Genomic DNA, 25632 nt, shown 5'->3' with positions numbered 1-25632 from the left:
GGAAGTACTGGAGCTTGGACCTTAACCTAACTGTTCTTTGTCTAAATGACTTCTATAGCAATTATCCCCTAAATTAATTTTAATATGTCCCCAAACTGTGAATCAGACTCCTTAAGCCTTTGCTTTAAAAAAAATCAATACAGTTCTCAATAAAACTATTTGTAAGTCAAGTAAGGTCAAGTCAACGTTGTAGTCAAAGGATTTTTAAAAGGCATAGCAGAGAGGAAGACAATTAAGTGTTCTTCTTATAATTTAATGCCCTTGGTGTGCAAACTCTAACTCTAATGATACTGATGCAGCAGAAACTGTGCTGGTCACTGCCTTTGTTCCTTTCTAGCCCATCAGGCATTTCTTTGTCTCAGTTTCCTGACCTATAATATTGGGACAATGATATGTGATACCTATAATATCTACCTCATCGTACAGCGGAGAGCTTCAGACAAGAGAATGTACATGTAGTGCAAGGGTGTATGTTTTGATTATATTATTTTCCCATGAAAGTAAAAAATTTCCTTGCCCAGACACATGAAAAGGTGAGGACCAATAGTTTAGATGCATGCTGTCATTTCCAAATAAAGTTCACATCTTTAACAAGCCTCTGAAAAGAAAGGGTTTAGGCAGGTAGGTGACACAGTGAATAGAGCACCGGCCTTAGAGTCAGGAGTACCTGAGTTCAAATCGGCCTCAGACACAACACAAAAATTAGCCATGTGACCTTGGGCAAGTCACTTAACCCCCAACTACCCTCCAAAAAAAAGCAAAGCAAAGAAAGGTCTTTTTTGGATTAAAAAAATTTTTAATTAACCTCTGCCCCACCATGTAGTTTTTTGAGAATGAAAATTAAGAGGAAAGCTTCTAGAAGTTGGAGGTCATTCATCACAAACAATCTTGGTGCTGCTATCATGGTGTAAACCCAAAAGCAGTGACTTGTCACTGGCACTTCAGCAGACCCAGCTGCCAAAAAAGGATCAAAGGCCTAATGTGACCTTTCAACAAATGAGTCACTGCCAGGTCCAAATCACAAACAAAAATGATCAAGAAATCATTTTGGAACTCTTCAGATATTCTAATTATGGCTATCAAAAGGTCACAAAGCAGGGGATTTCAGTCTTATTCAAGGAATCAGCTATAATTTAGCATCCTTGAATTTAATCTCTATTTCAATTTAAAAGTGAAAAAGCTAATTACAGCAATCAAGACTTGGTCTTGTCTTCATTTCATACACAGGAAAAGTCTAACATTCTGCTCAGAAAGGGAAGTGGGGAACTATCATCTCAAAACTTGGGTTTTCTAATTTGATGCTTAAAGATAAATTTCTCCTATATGACAAGTATCCTGTGAACTTCAAGGTAAAGTCCATTTTCTCCATGTGGAATTTTTTGTAGTGCACAGAATGATTTTTTTTTAATTTTTCTCTTGTGGCCTGAAATCTTTAATCACAGCCTTCTACGAGCTATTAGCAACTATTCTTTTGTCAACATGGTTTCTGCTAAAGAAATTTTAGCATGAAATGTGAACTGCTGTTGTTGTTTAGTCAGAACAAATGATTTCATCATTCTGGGGACTAAAACATTTCTCAGTTAGAAAACACTCCCCAGTGATAGTGAAGCACCACATATTTGTGATTAAGTTTCTTAGAATTGTGGGGGAGAGGGAAACACCAAAAGAATAACCTGCTCATACACAGCTGGCATGGATCAGAGGCAGGATTCAAACTTATGCCCTCTGAATTTTGAGGCCAAACCCAGTCTATTATGATACACTGATTATCAAGGTATTACTGGACTTCCTATTCTGAAGTTAGAAGGAAAAGGTTCTCACATTCCCCCCAGAAATTTTTATTTTTACCTTTATGATGACTGCCATTTTCATTGGGGTTCTGATGCTTGGTGTTGAGCCAAAACAGTTTATTTATTCAGATTTGGAAACTAACAGGCTGCACAATTATTCAGTTCATTTTTCCTATTCTAAACATAAATATGCCCAATCAGATGCTATTGAAAATATGGAAAGAAAACATTTAGCAATATGAATTGTTCTAATTTTTGATAGGTAATTTCATGGTTCTTACACTATTTTTTTTGTCAGAACCTGTAGTTTCATCCATTTTGGGAGCTCAGTGTGAGGTAGCTCCCTCTACCAAGGTAGAACTCTTAACTGTTTGGCACCTTCTAGTCTTAAGGGAGTAGGGTGGGGAACTGGGAGGTTCAGTGACATGTCCAGGCTCATAAAGACTTTGAGGGTCAGGAGCAGAACTTGAAATCTGTCCCTTTGACTCCAAAGTCTGTTTTCTATCCACTATGCCATCCCTCTTGTGCTGTATGTTACTAAAATTAAAAAAAAAAGAGGATATCTCCCATATTTTAGAAGGTATGAGAACTTCAACAAAAGATCCAAAGGTAACTCTCTTCTCATTCCAACATGGAAGACAGTTCCACTGTGGATGATTTACAGAAAGACATTGGTAAGGTGGATAAGGTGGTACAATGGATAGAGGACTGGGCCTGGAGTCAGGAAGACCGGAATTCAACTCTGGTCTCAGACACTTACTAGCTGTGTGACCCTGGGAGAGACACTTAACCCTGTTTGTCTAAGTTTCCTCATCTGGAAAATGAGCTGGAGAAGGAAATGGCAAACCACACCAGTATCTTTGCCAAGAAAACTCCAAGTAACAGCCAGACACAACTGAAACAATTAAACATTCACAAGAAGAATCACACGGGATGGAAGGACTTGGATTGACGGTCACTGAAATAGTCAAGTAATTATTTCATCAATGGTCTTTCATTCACTCCAAGATTCTTCTATCAAATGTTACTTAAGGATGACCTTTTCTCAGTTTTCACCTTTGATTTTTTTTTAAATCATTTGAAACTGTTGGCCACTGCCTCCTTTTTTTTTTTTCCTTTTTCTTCCAGGACACAGTAAAGCAGCTCACATTACTACATCATAATAATTCTCTAGTCTAACTGGATTCTCTTCCTACCTTCATTTTAATACTCATGACCTAGTTCATCTGTCTCTTCTCACTCCTCAATTACAGGCATCCCCATTCTACAGATGAGGAAATAAAAGTATTATATGTGAGATCTAAGCCAATGTCTTTCAGGTTCCAATCTTAGCATTTCATCCATTGCATATTGATTAGGATTTGAACTGGTTTTGAGCCTGATATTTGCCACTAATTAGGACTGTGACTTTGCTTCACCTCCATGGTCCTTGCCTTTCTCTTCTATAAAATGGAATTGTATGGGGGAGATGGGACATGTGATGAGGGGGATAGACCAGGTGATCTCCAAGGTCTCTTAGAACTCACACATTTTATAAGTTTATTCAGGGGCAGGGAATCTGCAGCCTCAAGTTAACATGTTGCCCTCTAGGTCCTCAAGTGCAGTTCTTTAACTGAATCTGAACAAGTTTTTACTATAAAATTTGGTTTTAGTCAAGAGGTCACACTTAAGGACCTAGAAAACCACAGGTGGCCTGAAGGCCTCTGGTGCCCCACCCCTCACCTAAGAGCATTGAAAGGATAAGAGGATAAATAGTACAAATTTATATTAAAACAACAAATAGTTTGCTTCCTATAAACACACACTTCATAATCCATAAATGAAAGCTGTATTCTTCCCAACTTTTAAATAAAAACAAATACCTAAATAAATTCTGTATGATCTCAGAATGTGTGATGGGGACTGGACTTAAGATTTCAGTGGTACAAGGAACTCCCAGGTGAGGAAACACCATACATTGCTGCAGGTTAGCACTTTTTTTTTTTCAATTTTGTCTTAAGAGAGTGGCCTATGGTAGAAGTGTGCAACACAAGTCTCATTGGCCTTCCCAGTGATTAAAATGCAATTGCGAAATATTTAATAAAAGAGATGCAAATATAATAAAACATAGAAAGCATTACAATTTAAAATTAAGTCAATATGTGCTGCCAAGGATCTTTATGTATGGATTAGGGGTCTTTCTTGTTTGAGTTTGACACCTCTGGCCTAGAGCACTCAGGAGTTTTAAATGGTTTACCTAGTTTTGAAAAGTCAGTAAATGTCAAAGACAGTGCTTGAAACTAGGGGCAGCTAGGTAGCAAATGATAGAGTGCTGGGCCTGGAGTCAGAAAGACTCATCTTCCTGAGTTCAGATTTAGCTTCGGAAATTTACAAGTTGTATGACCCTGGGCAAGTCACTTAACCCTGTTTGCCTCAGTTCCCTCATCTGTAAAATGAGCCGGAAAAGGAAATGTCAAACTACTCCAGTATCTTTGCCAACAAAACCACAAATGGGGTCACAAAAAGTGAGAAACGATTTGAAATGACTTAACAATGACTTGAAACCATGTTTTCCTTGCTTTGAGGCCATCTCTCACCACCTCACCACACTGTCTTTCTAGAACTGGGTCATAATTCAGAAGACATGTTTTAAGTCATGAATTTGCATTTAAACTGAAAAAGAATGACTACATGAATTTTTTACCCCAACAGTGACTGAAATACTGATCTGGGAACGAAAAGGATCAACTTATAATCATTCTAGTTGGAATCTCTAGCTCATGTGCATATTCTGAATTTATGACCTCTGAAAATATGGTCGCACGAGTACATTATAATTTTATTCTCATATTTTAATCCCAGAAACCAAGATATTTAAATGCAACTAATTAAAAAATAACAATGCTGTGCTCTTTAAGGATTTAGGAAAAATGTTATATACTGATGTATGTAGATTAGTTCCTGTTTTGAAAGAAAAGCGAATTATATGAAATAGAAAGTATACCAGCTGATAGGTCCCATAAGAATCAGTACTCAAATTTTATGGATGCTACTCAGGGGAAATTAGACTTAATTAGGTATGGGGCAGGCATGTTGCTCCCATGAAAGAAGGGGTTGGCAACCTTTCAATCAGTGTTTTTCATAGTAATTTGACAGAAACAGCAATTTTCACTGCAAAGGAATGGACACTCCATAAGAGATGTTACTTTCATTAAAACTATCATGATTAAAGAAATACCTCAATATATCAAAGATTTGTGATTTCATCAATCTGGTCTTTTTCTTTATTGTGCAGATTATAAACTTTCTATAACTTGGAAGACAGACCTTAGGAATTAATATTATTTTGCATCCAGCTCAATAGTGAATTTCTCTGACTTCTGGTAGGTAAATTTTCTGAAGACAGATATATTAGGTCATAATCAAAGTCTTTCCAAATTGGTAGGAATTATTAGACCTTACACTTAGCTATGATATTCATGGAGAACTTGCATTGACTTTCATGCCATGCTGAGGCATAGTAGTGGGTGGGCAGGGAGTTGATGGAATCATATAATTTAAATTAAGCACATTGCTCTCACATTTTTTAATTGTACAAATTTCTATAAACCTAGAGATCCCAAGATAGCCTTAACATATGTATAACTAAATCAATTATATTTAATTATATTTAAAATGTTTCAAGGTTCTAAGTGTGAAAGGAATATCCATTAGAGGAATGAGTTAATGTCTTAGGCTACTTTCAATACCACGTTTTCATTTTAAAAAGCCTACTTCCTCAAAAAAATTTAGATTTTTAAAGGACAAAATCAACACTGTCATGACTAAATAATATGATGAAAAAGGAGGGATTTGCCATAGTAATGGTGATTAAGATGTATATATAGTAAAAAAGCAACATTTTGCACATTTACATCGAGATAAATTAATTTCTACCTCATAGGATCAGAAAATTATGCAGATAAAACTTACATTTTTATGCATTATCTCTCAAAAGACTTCTTCCTTTCCTTAAAATTATTAGTTTAGAATGTATATTCCTCTTTCATGACAGTTATATATGAGTATTATTTATATCATGAAAAACTATTCCAAATGATCTATTCCTTCAACTGGAAATGTTTAAACAGAATCTATTGAACTACAAAGTAGTTTTTCTTTCATTGTTTTTGTTTGTTTGTTTGTTTTTGTTTTTGCTAGTATTATAAACTTAGAATTTCTGCATGGTGCCTTTTAGAATGAAAACAACTGAGAGAGGAAAAAAAGTTGTCAATTAAAAAGTAATGTTGAATAGAATCTGTGAAGATTTCTTTTAAATAAAGGAAAATCATCTTTAAAGCCTTTGCAATACCTTATCAATGTTGAGTTATCCCTTCAACTTTCTGTGTTTGATGGCCATTTTGTTTTAAACAGATCTGATTTATGGTTTTATAACTTATAACTAGAGAATTAATATCGTGAAACTAAGTGTTTTCCCCTAGAACTTACATTTTACCCAGCTGAAACTACATGTGAGCTGAGGTTATTTTTTTATGGAGAAATAATTTTGCAAAATCTATGAAAATGAAAATGAAGATACAATAGCATTCTCTTTCATCATTTAAAACAAAGGACAAGCATTTACAAGCCCAGAAAAACACAATAAACATATTAATTAATTTTTACCTAACAATTTTCCATATATAAGAATATGCATATCTATCTACATCTATATCTATCTATCTCTATATAATCTATCCTCCTCTTCACAAATCAAATGTTATTTGATGTTAAATATAAATGTTATACAAACATCACTATAGGAAGATAATGGATAGAAATGAAGTGTTTTGCTTCTCAGTGAGTTGTTTCTCTTCCATTCTACAGTTATTACTCATGGTCAAATGATGTCAGTAGAAAGCAATTTGTAGTGCGGGCTCAGTTTCAGGAAAGATATCTCCTGCTAATCATATTGCTAATTTTCTTTTCTCCATCTAATGATAAGAAATAGTAATTACTTTGCCCAGTCAGTCACTGTTTGTTTAAATGGATGTTTACTTTGAATGAAGGGGTTGTAATGAAGCAATTTTTTAACCTTTTGTGGTTTTTCTTTTTATTCTAGAGTCATAGCCACTCAGTTTCTCCCCTTTTCTAACCCAAATTTTATCAATGTCATTTGAAAAAAACAAACACAACAAAAACATTACATATCTAATTCAGTTGCTCAAAACCAACATTTCATGCTCCAAGTAGCATTTTAAAAATCTTACATGAATTCAAAGGATAAGATTAACCCAAAGGGAGAAAAAAAGGTCAACTTTGCTAAAGACTGGAATCATGATTAGCATGCTAATAATACTTCATAATAATATTGATTCCCATTTTCTTCCAATCACAGCCCATGCAACAGAAGATGCTGAGGAGTGAAAGAAGGGAGGAAAGAAAACATTTCCTGTCAATCACATGAAGTATAAATGAAAGAAGTATGCCTGGGTTTACATTTCACCTCCGGAACTCACCACTGGAGGGAGCTACACATGTTATGTCACTTATGCCTCAGTTTCTGCATTGGTACAGTGGAAAAGTTGCACTAGATCTGAAGATCTGACCCTTTTTCTGTTCATCATGTGACAGTTTGGTGAAACCTATGAACTCTTCTAAGTATAAAGTTGGAAAATGTATAAAATAAAACACATACTACTCTGAATGAAACAGGGCTTTGGAAACAGTTATCAAAATGTAAAAAAAAAAACAAAAAAAAAAAAAAAAACCTTCACACATTCCAGATTCAAAATCCTTGAAAGATAACCTTTGAGGTCTATACTGGCTCTAGATCTATGCTATTACAATACATGACTTTACATTCCCAAGCATATTTTATTTTTAGGCATATAAGCATATATATATATATATATTAGAGTTCTGTGAAAATTATTATTTTTTAACTATACTAACTGGAAAAAGTCAAAGTTTAGAGAGGCTCATGATGCTTATTCTCGACCTCATGGCTGTGTATAAAGGGCAATTTAATTTTGCTTTATCACATTCTTCTTGAGATTTCTAAAATTATTCCATGAAAACAAATCATATTCTAGGCTATCCATTAAGTTTAATTTGAATATTTTAGCCTGGAATAAAAAGCTGCTTGGTTTGTAACCCTTGATGGCAGTTTTGTTGTTGTTGTGGGAATGCAGGGCAATTAAGGTTAAGCAACTTTCCCAAAGTCACATAGTTAGTTTAAGTGTCTGAGGCCAGATCTGAACGCAGGTCCTCCTGACTCCAGGGCTGGTCCTCTATTCACTATGCCACCTAGCTGACCCAGGGTTTTTGTTTTAAGTTTTACAAAAAACAAAACCCCCCAAAACCCCCCAAAACAGCTTTATGCTCTAAAAGCAGTACAAAGCAATATGGTATTGTTAGCTTTAGGTATTTTTCCCTGTTATAGAAATTCAGAAGTGTTCTTAATTGAAGAAAATAAAAATGTAGTTGATGGCTCAGGGAAATAATATTCAAAGTATTATAATTTAGGGGATAAAAATATTTATTACTTTATATATAGATCCATGGTCTAGTTGGGGTTAAAAATAGAAGTTTACATGGATCTTTAATTAATCTTTTTTCATATGATTTCCACCTGTCATTTTTTGAATTTAGATTCATTTATTTGAAGTTAATTTAATTAATATATATTCTTCTTAGATTACTTGATAATTGGATCAAAGAAATTAAGCACCTACAATGTGCCTAAAGGAAAGATTTATGATAAAGATGTGGTTGAGGTTGAATTCAATTCATTCTAGTTTTTTAAAAAAATCATTAAATAACTTAACCATGTATAAGGCACTATCCTTTGACATAATGCAGTTTTTGCCTTAAAGAGGCTTATAATAAAATACACAGATGATAAATATGCTCAAAAAACACAATAAAAGTTCAATTTTGATTAAGTGCACAAGAAACTTTAGCAAGTAGCTTATGATATTCAGAGACATTACTGAATGAGATCTTTCTGAGTTCTAATTCAGTCTCAGACATTTACCAGGTGGGTGACTCTGAGCAAGTCATTTAACATATGCTGTGTGTGTGTGTGTGTGTGTGTGTACTCAAAGTTGCTGTGAAGAGAAAATGAGATACTATTTATAAAAAAAGGACTTTGCAAATCTTAAAGCCCTATATAAATACTAGTTATTAATTTTTAACAGGTGTGCATCTTTGAAATAACATTTGACTGGAACATGAAGGTAAAAAATTCCAATAGGCAAAGATATTGTGTGTGTGTGTGTGTGTGTGTGTGTGTGTGTGTGTGTGTGTGTGTGTGTAGGGGATCATCCATTCCAGGCGTTAGGGTCAATGTGTGTAAAGGCATAAAGATAAGATGGAAGTGGGTAGAATGGGCTTAAAATATGGTTGGAGAATTTCTCAGTGTAGGCACCCTGAGGATCATTGCCATGATAAATATCTTTCCGTTTCACTATGGCTTGTCAGGATTTGTGTTCCGTTTGCCCAGCTTTCAAGGATTCAATGCTGTGTTCATTTCGACAAGGCAGCTTTGGCGGAGGATCCTAGGAGAAGGCTGTTAGGTTGGTTCTGCTCAGTAAACAACAACAAGAGTCTGCATCCCCGTCTCATCCTTTTCCTCTGATACAATCTACATTCTAGTCTGGGGCTAGCAGCATATTTTTTTTTTCCTTTGGGGAAATAAATTGGATTGAACAATTTAACCAGCACTTATTGAGAGTTATCTTTCCTTTTGGGAAACTTACTTAGATGCAAAATTTTTCACTTAGAATATTGGTAGTTTCTTTTAAAGTCATTATTATTTAGAGACTTAAAAATAGAAATTAATTCTAAGTTTAATTCTTTCTAGCTTCTTGATAGTTTTGACCTTTATTTTAATAGTCAATGTATTTTTAGTGAAGAGTAAATAAATTGATAAGCATTTTAGTTATCTTTGACAGCAATATGCAATCTGGAATAAATACCTGAATTGATCATTTGATCATCATGATATTTGACATGATGACAACATATATTAAAAATACAGATGTAGTCTGGGACATTTTCATCAATAGTAGAGATTTGTCATTTTCACAAGACTTTCTGTTAATAAAATGTTGTATATTGAAAAATGTGACTATTTAAACATATTTAAAATTCTAATTAAAAGCCCATAATAATTCTTTTCTACCATTAGGATGGGTAATATTTTCATAGCACAGAATATGGTAGGAAATACATTGGTTTTGTTAAAACAGCATACCACATGTATTTTATTTCTGTATTTCTTGGCAAATACTTAACACTTAAAACTGTTGTAACTATCTCCATTCCATATTTTCTGCCTATCCATTTAAAAGCAAGGTGGTAGGGGTTGATTTCTTTTAAGTGAGGCACTATGTCAGATAACAATAGAAAATGTGGACACATTGACCCCACAGCTCCAATTCAAATATATAATGAAGTTAACAAAATCATGGAGCTCCCAGACACTCAACAGAACAAATAAGGAAGAAATAAATAAAGTACTTTTGGAGGATAATGTTTTGAAATAAATGAAATCACAGATACAGTTAATATTTTATGCTTTTTGAAAAAGCATTTCATATAGAAGACTCTTTGGGTATAATAAGGTAAAAAAAAGTCCCCATTTAAGTAATTCACCTCACTAACATCAAATGTGACAGGTAACCTCAAAAGAATTATGAATTTATTATGACCAACATTTCTTTCAAATAAGTTTTTATCTAGATAATTAGGGATTTTCAGTCTTCAAATTTCATTCCTGTAGTATCACATTCCTTTAGCTCCATGGGCTAATTAACATTTAAAAGAATAAGATTATCCACTGGAAGGGAGAGATGTCCCTATGAATATCAAATTATTTTTCTCTCTCTCAAATGAATATAGTGAAGATGGAAAGCCAGTACTGAAAACTACCATGAGTGTGGAATATTTCAATGGCTATATATGAGCCCAGAGCTTGGTACACAGTAGGTGGACAATAAGTGTTTTTTTGATTGAGTGAGGGATTAGTGAGCTATTGAAGCATGAATGGCATCTGGTTTCTAACATCTGATAGTTGTCATTCATCCAATATTCTGTAGGGGTTTTCCAAACTCTGCTTTGCAAATGCATTCCTGATAAAATAATTACATGATGTGATAAAGGTAATTTTTTTTGTCTCCATATATCTGTATAACTTGTGTAATATATAACAGATAATGAGAAAATTTCATCAATAAGTCATAAACCAGGTAATAAAAAGGATATTAAGTAAATTGTCTTCTAAATGCAAAATTGTTTTTATATCTAAATAGGTCTGTCAATAAAATACTTAAAATTCTAAGCCACAACTTTAATAATTTTAATTACAAATAATGTAAAATTAACTTTTTATTCAATTAATTTTGTTTATTCAAAAACCTGTCAAAAGATTATCTTAAATATTTAGCTTAGCACAACTGCATCAAAGAAAAAAAATAGATTTCTTAGAATTTGAAGCTAAAATTGCTACTCAAAGTTGGGATTTATAAATAAGAGGCTAAATGGTATCTACAGATCACAAAACCCCTAAATTCAAACATTTGGAAATCATAAATAATCTTTTTTGGAAACTTATCACATTTAACAGTATATTCATTATATTTTTATTCTAAACATTATTTAAATAATATTATATTAAAACTGCCAACAATTATAATTAATTTTTGTCCACTTCAAACAAGAAATGTTATTAATATGACTGTTCTATATCATTTGGTCAAATGAATATTAAATACTTATGAATAAACTGATCCTATAATAATGATTTATTAAACTTATTTTTATTTATATGTAGCAGGATAATATGTTAGCCTTCCACCATATTGTGATAATAACAAGGTTGTACAGAGGCTCTGAAATCTTATACTACTTCTGGTCACTGCTCTCAGAATCAATTTTAAACTGAAAAAAAGTTGAAAGCAATCTACAGAGCAGAAGAGTCATAGTCATTAATATTTTAAATTACTTAATAATAAATTTTTATGACATAAGCTCACATGAAGTTCACCTTGTTTTCAAGTACTTTATTCCTCTATCAACATTCAGTAGAAATGCTAGATTTCTGAAATAGCAAATGAACCATATGAGCATTAATTTAAATGTATTTGCCAATGGAGTTCTCAGAAATCCACACACAGCCAATATCTTAAGACCCTATGCATTTTTCAATTCAATAAAATATTCAAATACTTTAAATATGGCTATGCTTGAAAATGACATTTCAAATCATAGATTTTTTTCTTTTAATAGTCTTCCAGAGCATGAGATTTTCTATAATAGTGTTACTACTGAACTGTAGATACTCTTATAAATAAAGGAAGTAGCTGTTTTCTTCACTTTAATCCTTCAATTAAAGTGCACTTTCACATTTATTAAAGTCAGAATCCCTGAATAATCCTTTAAACCTGAATTGTTTTAATACCATGCCTGAAGAATACCAATAATTATGAAATCTGACTGATTCTATTGACATTTCTGATTTCATTCCTGTGTCATTTGCAGATGCAGCACATAACATTGGATGTGAATTTTAAAGAAGTACAGGTCAGAGAAGGTCTTCTTCTTGCTGATGAGATTTCAGGAGAATAGGAAGAATTCTAAATTAAGATAAATGGGACTAAAGAGTTCCAAAACACTGCCTTTCTCTAGAACCCCTCCACTCACAATTGTTCAGACATTTCAAAGTGGGTGTCATGTCTCCTTTAGGACATCGTGAAATGTACTCTGAGTTTCAATGCACATTTTTTATTCTGCAAACTGATTTAACACTGGGCTTTGTTGAAATGCAATGACCCTCTTCAAACTTGACGAATCATTGTTTCCTCTGCTAACTTGGTTCGAAGTCAAATAAACTTTCAATAAATGATGAATGGTATAGGTTGTAATAATTTTGTAGAGCATGCTTCTTATTGAAGAAATCATATTTTTTACAAAATTTCAAGTTTTTAGTTTTCATTTCTACCCCAGACTGAAAGCAAAGCTTTTTCCAAAATATTTTTTTGTTAGGCAGCAAGTGGTTAATGCATAGTTATATTCATTTAACTTAGGATCCAGACATCAGCAGGTCAGTATACGTATGTTCTGTATTAGACAAAAGCTTCAGACGGACCTTCAAAAGGGATACAGGGACAACAGGGTTATATCAATTGGGTACCAATCTATAATTTGAAAACAAGACAAACACTTTCCCCTCATTAGTGCAATGTGGCTGTGACCAGCTGAAGACACTGTCCAGATTTTGTCTTGCCTATACTCTGTATTTCTCTCAGTGTCCTTATACCTAATAGGCTCTTTGTAAGTATTTGCTGAATTGAAATGACGGTACTAAAAAAGAATATGGCTAAAATTACCTGGTGGAAGGCTGATCACCAGAGAGGGAATTAGAGTAATTCTGAGGGGTGGGAGGATTACAACAGAATTATAATCCCCTAATTAGGGGAATATATTCTAATTCTACAGAGAAAAGAAGAATGGATTGGGAGCCTGGTGAAATAAACTCATGTTCTAGCTAATGAAACTTTAGTGAAATTGAAAATCAACCAGTGTGAACTCAAGACTTGAACATTTTCTGTAACTACAATGTCCTAGACTCCCTCATTGCTTCTGAATCCAATTGTCCTTGCTATAAACCACCTGGGGACAATCAGTGGCAATATCAAATGCAGTCATTTCTTACCAGTCAGGACTCAAGACTTTTTCTACCATACCCCAGCAATGAGAACCTTCACTCTCATGTCCTTTTAAGCTTCCTTTTACGTGTTGTCTCCCCCCATTATAATGTAAACTTCTTAAGGGCAGGGACTGTCTTTTGACTTGTATCTACATTCCCAGACTTTAGCACACTTCTTGGCATACAGTAGGCACTCAATAAATGCCTGTTGCCTATCTTCCTATTTCACCTTGTATCCCAGTGACTAGTATGCAAACCAGGGTACTATTCTTTACTACAGGACTCAGGAGTACCCTTTATTGTAATTCTAACATCTTAAGGTAGCAAAGAAGCTGGGCCTTTTTGACCTTCTATTGCCTGATGAGGTTATTGCTTAAAAAAGCTTGCCAATGGGGGTGACTAGGTGGTGCAGTGAATAGAGCACCAGCCCTGGAGTCAGGAGGACCTCAGTTCAAATCCAACCTCAGACACTTAACACAAAACTAGCCGTTACCATTGGGTAAGTCACTTAACCCCAAATTGCCCTCCAAAAAAAAAAGAAAAAAAACTTGCCAATGTTGAAGTGTTAGAATGTTCAAGAGACAACTTCAAGTATAGGTCCCATTTGGGTAGAAGTAGCTGCTAAGTGTCATGAGGTAGACAGATCTTGGATTATTGAAATTTTTTTTTTGTGCCTTTGCAATAGTAATCTCCATGTCCAGAATATTTCCTTATCTTCATCTTTTGGAGCCATTGATTTCCTTCAAAACTCAGATTAGGCACCACCTTCTATATGTAAAAATACTACCCTAGCTTTAAGGGCCTGCCCTCTCAAAATGACCTCCTTGAGAGAAGGCACTATTTCACTTTTGTCGTTGTATCTCTAGCACTAAACTCGGTGTCTAGTGGGGGCATCTCCAGTCACCCTGATCTATATTTTGTCACTGGATCCAGACACATCTGGCCAGTTCCGGTTGGGTAATGAAGCTTCTTTCTTCATTTTTCTGTCCTCTTCCCTTCTTTCCTCTCCTCTCCCTTCCCTAAAACTAAATACTCCAAATATGTCCCAAACAGGACATAATGCAGTAGAACTCTTATCTCTCTAGTCTCTGACACTATAGATTGCTTAAAAGATCCTAAGATTACATAAGGTTTAAAAAAATACAGCTAACATTTATAAAGTAGTTTAAGGTTTTTGAAATGATATATGTGTGAATATGTTTAAAATATCATATGATCTTCACAACAAAACTTTGAGATATGTTTCATTAGTATACTCAGATGAGGAAACTGAATTTGGAAAGGGTTAAGTGAACTGGTAAAGGTTACATTTCTAACAAGCACCTGAGACATAATTTGACTCCAAGTCTAGAACTCTATTCACTATGCCATTTGGCTGCAATTTCTTGGCTGATGTATCATGCAAAAAAATTCACAATTGACCTTGTAGTCCACTAAAGGACCAAGATCTTTCTTCAAGAAAGTAACTTTCCCAAGGTTACACGGCCAGTTATTTTGTGTGGCTGTTAAGTATATGGTCCCGGGTCCTCCCGACTCTGGGGCTGATGCTCTTACTCACTGTGCCACCTAGCCGCCCTGACTCCTTGGTCTTTCGAAGAAGACTTTTATTGAATGAAAGCATAAGATTTGGGATTTATCAATTTCATCTTATAAAACATAATCTGACTTTCTAAGTCTATCAAGATATTTTAAAATATGTTCAACAAAGAAAACACTAAGGCATTATGTAAATTCTACTAATTCTTATTGTACAATGTGATAACCAGCCCTTCTATTTTGCTATTTTGTGTGGTTTGAAAATCTGATAATTATGTCATATATACATTTATCCAAGGCAGATGTAAATGCACCGAGCAGCATGCAACCAAACATAGATTCCTAGGACAGTATACTGAATACTTCCTTTCAAGCCAACTTTGAATCATTAATACTTTGTAAAATCTAGCCATTCAAAAAGTTCTCAATTCAGCTAAATGCATTATCATCCTAGCTCATATTTCTTCAGATGGAACCGGGACTCACCATGGACCAACTTTCACTTCCCAGCATCAACCTTCCTGCCAATGATCCCTTCTCCTTTCTCTTCTTGGTCAAACACTGCATCCCCATTTCCTCCTCAACCAGAAGATACCCCAAATCTCTTCTTTGCTTTGACCAACAGACCCCATGATCCCCTACTAATATTGTAATAGTGGGTCTCTTCAAGGAGCTGGCATGCCATTGCATCCAAAGGACTCTTCAGTCTTATCATTTGCCCTGTTCCTGAACTATTAGGATCAATAAATCTTTCAGATTACCCTTCACATTAATTCTCCTTTATGGGCCTTCCTCAATTATACCCTATACTCCTTGAGATAGGGGAATGTATAATTTTTTATGTTTGTTTTTACAATAAGTAGTATGGTGCTTTGTATATAGTGAGGGCTTAATATATTCTATTAATTCATTGATTCATCCATCTTTTCCCACCAAAATAGCATGAGATATTATGAAATGCAAAATAGCTAATTCTGATTACATTAAATTGAAACATTTTTGCACAAAGCCAAAGCAGCTAAGATTAGATGGGACAGAAAAAGCTGGGAAACAATTTTTACAACCAGTGTCTGATAAAGACCTCATTTTTAAAACATGAAGAATTGAGTCAAATTTATGAGAATACAAGTCATTCTCCAGTTGACAAATGGTCAAAGGATATTAACAATCCATTTTCAGATGAAGAAATTAAAGCTATTTATAGCCATATGAAAAATGCTCTAAATCCCTATTAATTAGAGAAATGCAAATAAAAACAACTCTGAGGTACCACATCACACCTATCAGATTGACTAACAACACAGAACAGGAAAATGATAAATGTTGGAGAAGGTGTGGAAAAATTGGGACACTAATGCATTGTTGGTGGGGTTGTGAATTCATCTATCCATTCAGGAGAACAATTTGGATTTATGCCCCAAAGGGCTAGAAAACTATGTATATACCATTTGTCCCAGCAATACCACTTCTAGGTCTGTATTCCAAAGAGATCAAACAAATGAGAAAAGGACCCACATTACAAAAATATTTATATCAGCTTTTTTTGTGGTGGTCAAGAACTGGAAGTTGAGGAGATGACCATCAGTTAGGGCATAGTTGTACAAGATGTGATATACTGTTGTTCCATAAAAAAAATGATGAACAGTTGGACTTCAGAAAAACCTGGAAACTTAAATGAACTGATGCTGAGTGAAGTGAGAAGAACCAGAAGACCATTGTACCCAGTAACAGCAACTTTGTGTGATGACCAGCTTTGATAGACTGAACTCTTCTCAGCATGCAAGGATCTAAGCTCCAAAAGACTCATGATGGAAAGAGTTTTCCATATCCAGAAAAAGAACAATGGAGTCTGAAAGCCAATCGAAGTATAATAGTTGCTCTCTCTTTTCTGTTTTTGTTTCTTCTTTCTCATGGTTTCTCCCATTGGTTCTAATTCTTCTTTACAACATGACTAATGTGAAAATATGCTTAATATGAATGTATATGTGTAGATCATATTGCACACCGTCTTTGGGAGGGCAGGGAGAGGGAAAGAAATTTAGAACTCAAAATCTTATGCAAGTACATTCTTAGGATACTATACTGAAAGTTGAAAACTAAAATAAATAACTTTATTAATAGCATGAGATGCTTGGCTAAACATTATACCAAAATCAGTGTAAATTACACTAGCACAGGGTGGGTGCTTAATAATTTTTTATTGACTATTGTATTGGACAGATAATAGCATGGCACAAATACAATATAGAGCAAGGCATGATTTCTAATTGGTAACTTATTTCTGTAGATAAGCAAACAAAACTAAAACCAAACCAAAAAAAATTGTCATGCCAGTCAAACAGGCTTTAGAGGTCAGTCTCAAAATGAGCAATATGAACTAGTTTCCATGGCAAAAGAAGGAACATTTAAGCATTTTTAGGTTCAACTTTCAAAGGTGCCTCTAAGATACTATACCAAAAGTCTTGCTATTTCTCTTTATAATGTTTTTCAGGATGGCATTACACTATAAGAACCAAGCAATGTCTTCTGAAAGACCAAAGAAGGTTCCTAGAAACCTGTTACCAGGACACTATCTTCTATAAAATGAAGAGACACTTTCCTCTCATTGTTGATGAAGTACTGAAACAAAATAAAAGTACTTAAAGCCCTACAGCACAAAATGCCTAAATGATTTTTGAAACAAATTGAGGGAAAATAGATTAACACAAGAAGTTCAGAGAGGTACTGAAGGAAATATCATCAAAAATGAAATGATCCCAGAATGTACATGTATAGGAAAACAATGTCTTTATATTTAACTTGAACCTTGCACAGACTACATCTATGTACATCTTGTGCAGCAAAAGAACAAAGATAACTTTGGATTAAATAAGGAAATAGCCCAACAAATAAATACATGGGAAAATAAAGTGATAACAATGACCCCTTCTCCTACCTGATATCTTAACTTCCAGGTAATATGTGTGAGGTAGATCAGATACCTTTTAATTATTAATTTAGGTCATTGGGACCACCTGGCCTAAAGGTGATAATCAAGAATACAGTGATGATCTGTGTATGTTTATCATGTCTTTTCTCTTGTGTAATATCATGGAACTTAATTTATATTACTTTAAAATGTGAACTGCACAATAGAAATAATATCATAATTAATCAATGAATATTTATTTCATTCTACTTACAGCCTTCGTATATGTCAGTGGGAATGTGGACAGCAGCATGCTGGTAGGATGTTTGTCGTCGAAAGACAGCATCTTCCACAAAAACAGGTTTGATTCTTTGGCTGTCTGGCTCACTCTCATTTCTTTCAAACTTCATGAAAAAAGACAGACAAAGAAAAAGTATTACAATTCAGCCTAATGCAGGTATTCACACATTTTCATATTCCAAAGATGTATAACACATTTTAATGATCTATAAAAATGTTACATGATAAAGATTCATGAATAATACTGACTGCCTATGTTCCCTCAGCAAGATTTTTAGCTCCCACAGAAACCCTCAACTTTAAATTCTTGTTATATCACACTGATTCATATTTTATCCCATCACAAATAAAAATGTAAATCAAATCTTTTTCACATGCAACACAATGAATGAGTATATGTATGTGTGTGCATATCTGAGTATCCAAGTATAAATTATGTTTACATATGTGTATACATACATCCATAAACACAAACATATGCATAGTATCCCAAAAAGTATTAGACTAAACTTTAAAGTTATAAAAGCTTTGGTTATGAGACTTTTGGAATATCCTGTACATAGAGAATATATAACTATGCTTTAAAAACAGAATTATTATTGAATAATATAGAAATTATCAAATGGGAAAAATATAATCACATAAGACTTCCACATATACAAAATAAACTTCAATTATAGGTCCATTTTGTTTTTATATATCTACCATGTTCAACTTTGTACTCTAAAGAAAGTTTCTCCAAGAAGTTTCATACCATGAATAATAAATCCCTTGCAAATGTGAATACAATTAAAGTCCAACCTCACCCAATTTGTCTCCTAAGGCAGGAGTCAAAATCAGATCAATAATGGAACAAGAGAATGAGAATGAAGATTAACTTTCCATCCATTCAAACTTTCCTTTGGATATTCAATTATATTGTTATTTTCTCCTGACAGTAAGATATCTTACTCATTTCTTCAAAGTAAAGCTCTGGACCAATTTTTTTTTTGCCCTATGTAATTATAACCTTTCATTTCTCTCTTCAAATATTATTAGTACAAGATGTTATCTGTAGCTATTATTACGTGAATAAAAAATATTTAAGTGAGATGTAGACAAACAGGAGACTTGGGATAGCACTGTCTTAAGGAATGCAGAGAGATGAGAGAGGCATTGACAAGCAGAAGGAAAATAAAGAGGATAGAAGGAAGATATCTAAAGCTAAGCACAATCCTTTGATTTCAGGTGTCAGTAAATGAAGTATTAATTTGATTTGAATTCCTGTGATACAGAACTAAAAAACTGACTACGCTTATGAAATTCACACACTATCATTTATGCTAGAGCACCAATAAAACTACCACATTAAAATAAATGACTAACTTGATAATAACAGAAAAATGGGGATTCAAACTAATAAATATGGTGATTTCCCTTCTGTCACAAACACATATAAACAGTAAAGCCTTAGTAATAAACAGAATAGAGTTTATTCTACAATAATTTATATAAATAGAACAATTTTAATCTAATGAAAAGTCATGGTGGATATTCTCTTTAATGACTAGATAATGTATAAACCCACCACTGAAAACTCTGATGATAATTTCATTATTTGTGTGTTTCATAGAAATATTCCCATGCTTTTTTAGGTGAGGAAAGGGTCATTGGGTTTTCTGAAGCTTTGCCAGTGCAATTCATATTCTGGAAGGGTTTTATAGAAATGGAAAAGATTCACGTATGTCCCAGAGATAGTCTATTTCTCATCACTTGAAGACTGGCCTAAAGAGATTCATCATTAGACAGATTAAAATCCAATGGTGATTTTAATTTAATTTTATTTTTGTGACACCAACTCACTGAGATTATCTACTGAGTCATTAGGAGTTGCTATCTTTTTGAAAACATGGAATACTAACATGGGTGAAATGTTACATCTTTTGAAGAATTCATGTATGTTAAAGTTTAGTCTGGAGTAGCAAGACTTAGAGGGAACATAATAGGAGCACCCAACATTTTGAAGGGCTGCCAAGTGATGAATAATATTTAAGTCATACTAGTAAACGAAGACCATTTACTAAAATAGAGGTTTATGAACTTTGGCGGAAAAGACTACCCATATTTATAAACACACAATCCTTAAAGTATTAAGTAACATTCACCTCCTACAGACTGATCTTAATTATCCAATTCTTGCAGGAATCTAGGCAACTTGGTGTGGATGGAAGAGTACTGCATTTGAGGTTACAGAACCACAAAGATCAATGAAGTCCAAAGCAAGAAAAGGTCTTCAAGGTGTGAGTAGGTGGCGCAGTGAATAGAAGACCAGCCCTGGAATCAGGAGGACCTGAGTTCGAATCTGGCCTCAGACACTTGACACACTTACTAGCCGTGTGACCTTGGGCAAGTCACAACCCCAATTGCCCTACCCTTCCCAGTCCAAAAAGAAAAAAAGTTAAAAAAAAAACGTCTTCAAGGCAACATAATCTAACTCCTGTCTAACTAAAGAACACCAACAAGTTGTCATCCAGCCTTCTTTTGAAAACTTCTTTTTTTTAAATTAATTCTTTAATTTATTAATTTGTTTGTTTCCTTTTAATTTACAGGATTCAATTCCACAATTCCTCGAATTTCACATTTTGTCCCCCTCCCTCCCCTTCCCCCCCCCCATGGCGTCTTATAATCAAGTATAGGATCTGTAGATACATTCACATTATACAATGGTCAGGTTATAAGGATGGATTGTACCAGCTGGGATGAAAAATAGTATAGAGGACATAAAATCAAATAAGAGAACAAAAAAGATCAGGTATTTTGCTTCCACCTGGATATAAATTTAGTTCTTTCTAGTTCTTTCTCTGGATGCACGTTTTTCTCTCCATCATGCGTCTTTTGGGATTGACTTATATCCCTGCATTGTTGAGAAGAGTCCAGTCTATCAAAGTTGGTCATCACACATATGTTGTGTCCGTAATTGTGTACAAATTCCTCCTGGTTCTACTCTTCTCACTCAGCATCAGTTCTTTTAAGCCTCTCCAGGTAAATATGAAGACCGCCTGCTCCCCGTTTCTTATAGCGCAACAATATTCCATAACATGCATATACCACAACTTGTTCAGCCATTCCCCAATTGATGGACACCCCCTTAATTTCCTATTCTTTGCCACAACAAAAAGAGCTGCTATAAACATTTTTGTACATATGGGTCTTTCTCCCATTTCTATGATCTCTTTGGGATATAACCCTAGGAGTGGTATTGCTGGATCAAAGGGTATGAAAGTATTTATAGCCCTTTGGGCATAGTTCCAGATTGCTCTCCAGAAAGGCTGGATCAGTTCACAGCTCCACCAACAATGCATTAGTGTTCCAGTTTGCCCACATCCTCTCCAGCATTTGTCATTTTCCTGTTTTGTCATCTTAGCCAATCTGACTGGTGAGATGTGGTACCTCAGAGTTGTTTTGATGTGCATTTCTCTAATCAATAGTGAATTAGAGCATTTCTTCATGTGCTTATAGATAGCTTTAATTTCTTTCTCTGAAAACTGCCTGTTCATATCCTTTGACCATTTATCAATTGGGGAATGACTTGTATTCTTATAAATTTGACTCAGTTCTCTGTATATTTTAGAGATGAGTCCTTTGTCAGAGATATAGGTTGTAAAGATTCTTTCCCAATTTCCCACCTCCCTCTTAATCTTGGTTACATTGGCTTTATTTGTACAGAAACTTTTCAATTTCATGTAGTCAAAAGAAAACTTCTAATGATCAGCAACTCACTTCTTCCCAGGAGAATCCATTCCACAGATAGGTAGTTCTGACTGCTAGAAAGTGTTTTGTTTGTTTGTTTTCATTGATATTATAATAATCCATCATCTGCCACTCTGAAACTTTAACCCAATATCCCCAGTCCTGCAACTGGTGCCAAGAAAAGCAAGTCTGTTCTCTTATTTCCATAACAGTTCTTCAAATGATTGAATACTGCTTTTCTTATTCTTCCAGATTTACTCTTTAATGGTCCTTTTCCAGTTTACCCATTTCCTTTTAAAAAGTTGTACCCAGCTTTGGTCTAAGTATGAGAGAATATCACGGTATTTAGTCTAAGGTCATAACAGCTTTCTTGATAGTTATGTCATACCGCTGAATCATATGAATCTTCCATTCCTCTAAAAAACCTTAATATTTTTTTTTCAGGGAAAGTCTAATTATTTCACTATAATATTGTACCTGGGAAGTCGAATGTTTAAACACAAGTTAAAAATTTTTATCACTTATTCCGAATTAATTTAATATTAAATTATTTGACCCAGTATTTTAGACTGTGAATATCTAATTGAATACAGATTCAGACATTCCTTGCATCAGCTTTTTCCCCTAGCTTTATTATATATCTACAAATTTAATAAATATTCCATGTATGACATTGTCAAAGTTACTGAAAAACATGTTGGTCATTTTGGGGACAAAGAAATCTCCATGGACATTCTGGTAAAACCATTCATTCAATTTGTCACTGAACTATTTATTAATGATTATTTTTGGATTTAGAAAATTCTGAATTGACCTAATTTCTCTTATCACTAGTCCATATCAAGTCATCACAGCTCTAATGATAATATGAAAAAGTTTGTCAAATGATGTATTTATAATTTAGATAACCTATATGTGAAGCATTTCCCTGTCTTGGTAATCTAGGACTACTTTTATAAAAGGAAATAAAGCTAGTCTGATATGATCTGAAATCATTTTGATATTTCAATGTCACTACTTCTTTGTAATGTGTATTAAGTATTTCTTCAAAATACCTTTCACTTTACCATGAATTAAAGTGAAAATAAGCAGCTCTTCTACAATTTGAATTTTCTCCACTGTATACACATGGATAAATCCAAATATACATTATATACTGTGACATAAAAACAACTTCCCAATTTTCTGCAAGATTGCACAAGTTAAACAAAGCTCTTGGTACAAATATGTGGAAGAAAGGATTTTTTGTAGGACTTGTCATAAATGTCTTGCTAAAAAAAACAAGGCAGTGTCCTGCTCTAAATGGTCTGCAGATCTCCAATAAGGTTCTGTGTTTGAGGGTTGTTCGGTAAAATATTCCAATAATTATTTCTAAGTTTCAAGTTTAATTTGTTAATTGACTAATGTGAAAATAGATTTAATATGAATGTGTATACACACACCCCCACTTTATACACACACACATATATTATAACCAAATTCATGCTGTCTTGGGCGGGGAGGAGAGATACAGGGAGAAAACTTGTAACTCAAAATCTTATGGAAGTAGATGTTGAAAACTAATAATAAATAAATTAAAAATTTTTTGGAGGGCAGTTGGGGTTAAGTGACTTGCCCAAGGTCACACAGCTGGTTTTTGTGTTAAGTGTCTGAAGCCAGATTTGAACTCAGTCCTCCTGACTCCAGGGCCAGTGCTCTATTCACTGTGCCACCTAGCTGCCCCAACAAATTATTTTTTTAAAAATCATGCTTAGCATATTTAAAAGCCTATGTTACTGAATCTAGAGAAAAACAAAGGGAAATTATCCCAAATAGCTGTATCACTCATTTAAAAAAAGTCATGTCAAGGGATACTATAACCTATACTTGCAAGCTATTCTATATCTATATCATTTTAAACACATACATATTATATCCACACATACATATAACATATGTGTGTATGTATGTATACAGGTGGTATATATACATTTGTAGAAAAGCATTACATACATCTATGTGCATATACATATGCTAAATATACATGCATAAGTGTATATCATAAAAATATACACTGCAGGTTCAAATTCTATTTTTATTCACTAATACATCCCATTTTAATGGGTTTCACTTTTAAATCTTATGACAAGAACCATAAAAGGAAATGTTATTAGCTAAATATATTTTATTATCATTTTGGGTCTTTAAAATCACTAGATATTCATTACAAAGATTTATGTTGCTTTGTATTTAATGCAGCTTCCCCATCAACAACCACAAAAACAACAGAGAGATTCCTATGGATATGTACAAATAGAAAATTAATGCAATAATTTAAGAGTTTATGTTTTATGACTTCCATGCTACAACATGCCTACTTCCAGCTGTTGAGCAAACTGCAAAAAAATAAAAAGAACATAAGGTTTTGTCAGTAAGGGCACACGGTTTTAAAAGTTTCATTTTGGGTATTTTTATGCAGGCAAAAAAAGCAGCAATGTTAACTGCCAAGTGTAGTAAAACCACATGAATGCAGAAACAACCCCCAGGTCCAGATGGCATTATATATTGATAAAAACCTTAGGAAGGTAACCCCCTACTGTAGGCCCCAATCTATTCTGTTTCACATAATAGCATGAGTCCCAGTAAGCTAAGTGGCAACTGACTGCTTGTGAGAGGGGGCTCTTAAAATGTATTTCTTCTATAAAAAGGTGTTCTTTCCCCCTTTCCCCTGTGTCCTTTCTTTGAAGAAGAAAATATCAGTCTGCCCCTGATTTCTATCCATTGAAAGTAAAAATGGTTGCTTTCATTTCAAATAAAATGGGAGAAAATATCTTAGTTTCTTCTTCTTAACAATATTTAGGTAACAAATAAAAAATAAATCATGGGGCGGCCAGGTAGCACAGCAAGTAAGAGCACCGGCTCCAGTGTTGAGAAGACCTGGAGATCGAATCCCGGGCTCAGACACTTAGCACCCACCCAGAAACACCTGGCCGTGTAACCTTGAGCAAGTTACTTAACCCCAATTGCTTAGGGGCGGCCAGGTGGCTCAGCGAGTAAGAGCACCAACTCCGGTGTTGGGATGACCTGGAGATCACATCCCGGGCTCAGGCACTCAGCACCACACCCAGAAATAACTGGCCTTGTAACCTTGAGCAAGTTACTTAACCCCGATTGCTTAAGAAAATAAAAAAAAATTAAAAAAAAATAAATCATTACTTGTCTCAAGTGTATTTAGTTAATATATAATGAAATAATATTTACATAATAAGATATGACTATGCCTCTTGTCAAACACTCAGCAAACCCAATATTATTTACATTTGGTGGAGAATATTAAACAGAATTCATTTTACTTTTTAATGAAGATTGGCTGATAAGCTAGGAAAATACAGAAGCAATTATTTTCCATTTTTCCTCTCTTAATTTAAGAAATGAATCTTAGAATTAATTATTAGATAATATTTGAACATTATTTTCTCTCTATTTGCTATGCCACCCTACCTCAAAATAGGAAGAAAATAATGTGAAGTATTTTAGGAACCTCATTGTTTTACCACTGTTCAGTAGCCTTCTCAAGATTACTTTGCCTGGATATCTCTTATGCTTGATCACATTCTACTTGGTATCACATGTAATACTAAAATAGATAACATAATACTTATATCTCACACATTGTAGCAGCAAGCACCCCAAGCGTCCTCAGGGTTTGCAGCTACCAC

General features: G+C 34.1%; 1 protein-coding gene across 1 annotated transcript in view; it reads right to left on the bottom strand.

Moving 5' to 3' along the window:
* LOC138175974 (voltage-dependent calcium channel subunit alpha-2/delta-1) overlaps positions 1-25632 on the bottom strand; it is a 429565-nt gene that overhangs the window by 224036 nt on the left and 179897 nt on the right. The window contains exon 3 of the mRNA XM_069106588.1: positions 18180-18309. Within this exon, the coding sequence (XP_068962689.1) occupies positions 18180-18309 (130 nt within the window). The remainder of the gene's footprint in view (positions 1-18179; positions 18310-25632) is intronic.

Source organism: Petaurus breviceps, unplaced genomic scaffold, assembly GCF_028583685.1.
Source record: "Petaurus breviceps papuanus isolate PSGF00001 unplaced genomic scaffold, PetGlider_PUasm1.0 80, whole genome shotgun sequence".
In the NCBI taxonomy this organism is placed as follows: domain Eukaryota; kingdom Metazoa; phylum Chordata; class Mammalia; order Diprotodontia; family Petauridae; genus Petaurus; species Petaurus breviceps.
The sequence above is the reverse complement of the archived record's forward strand: the minus strand, read 5'-3'. Positions and strand labels throughout refer to the sequence as shown.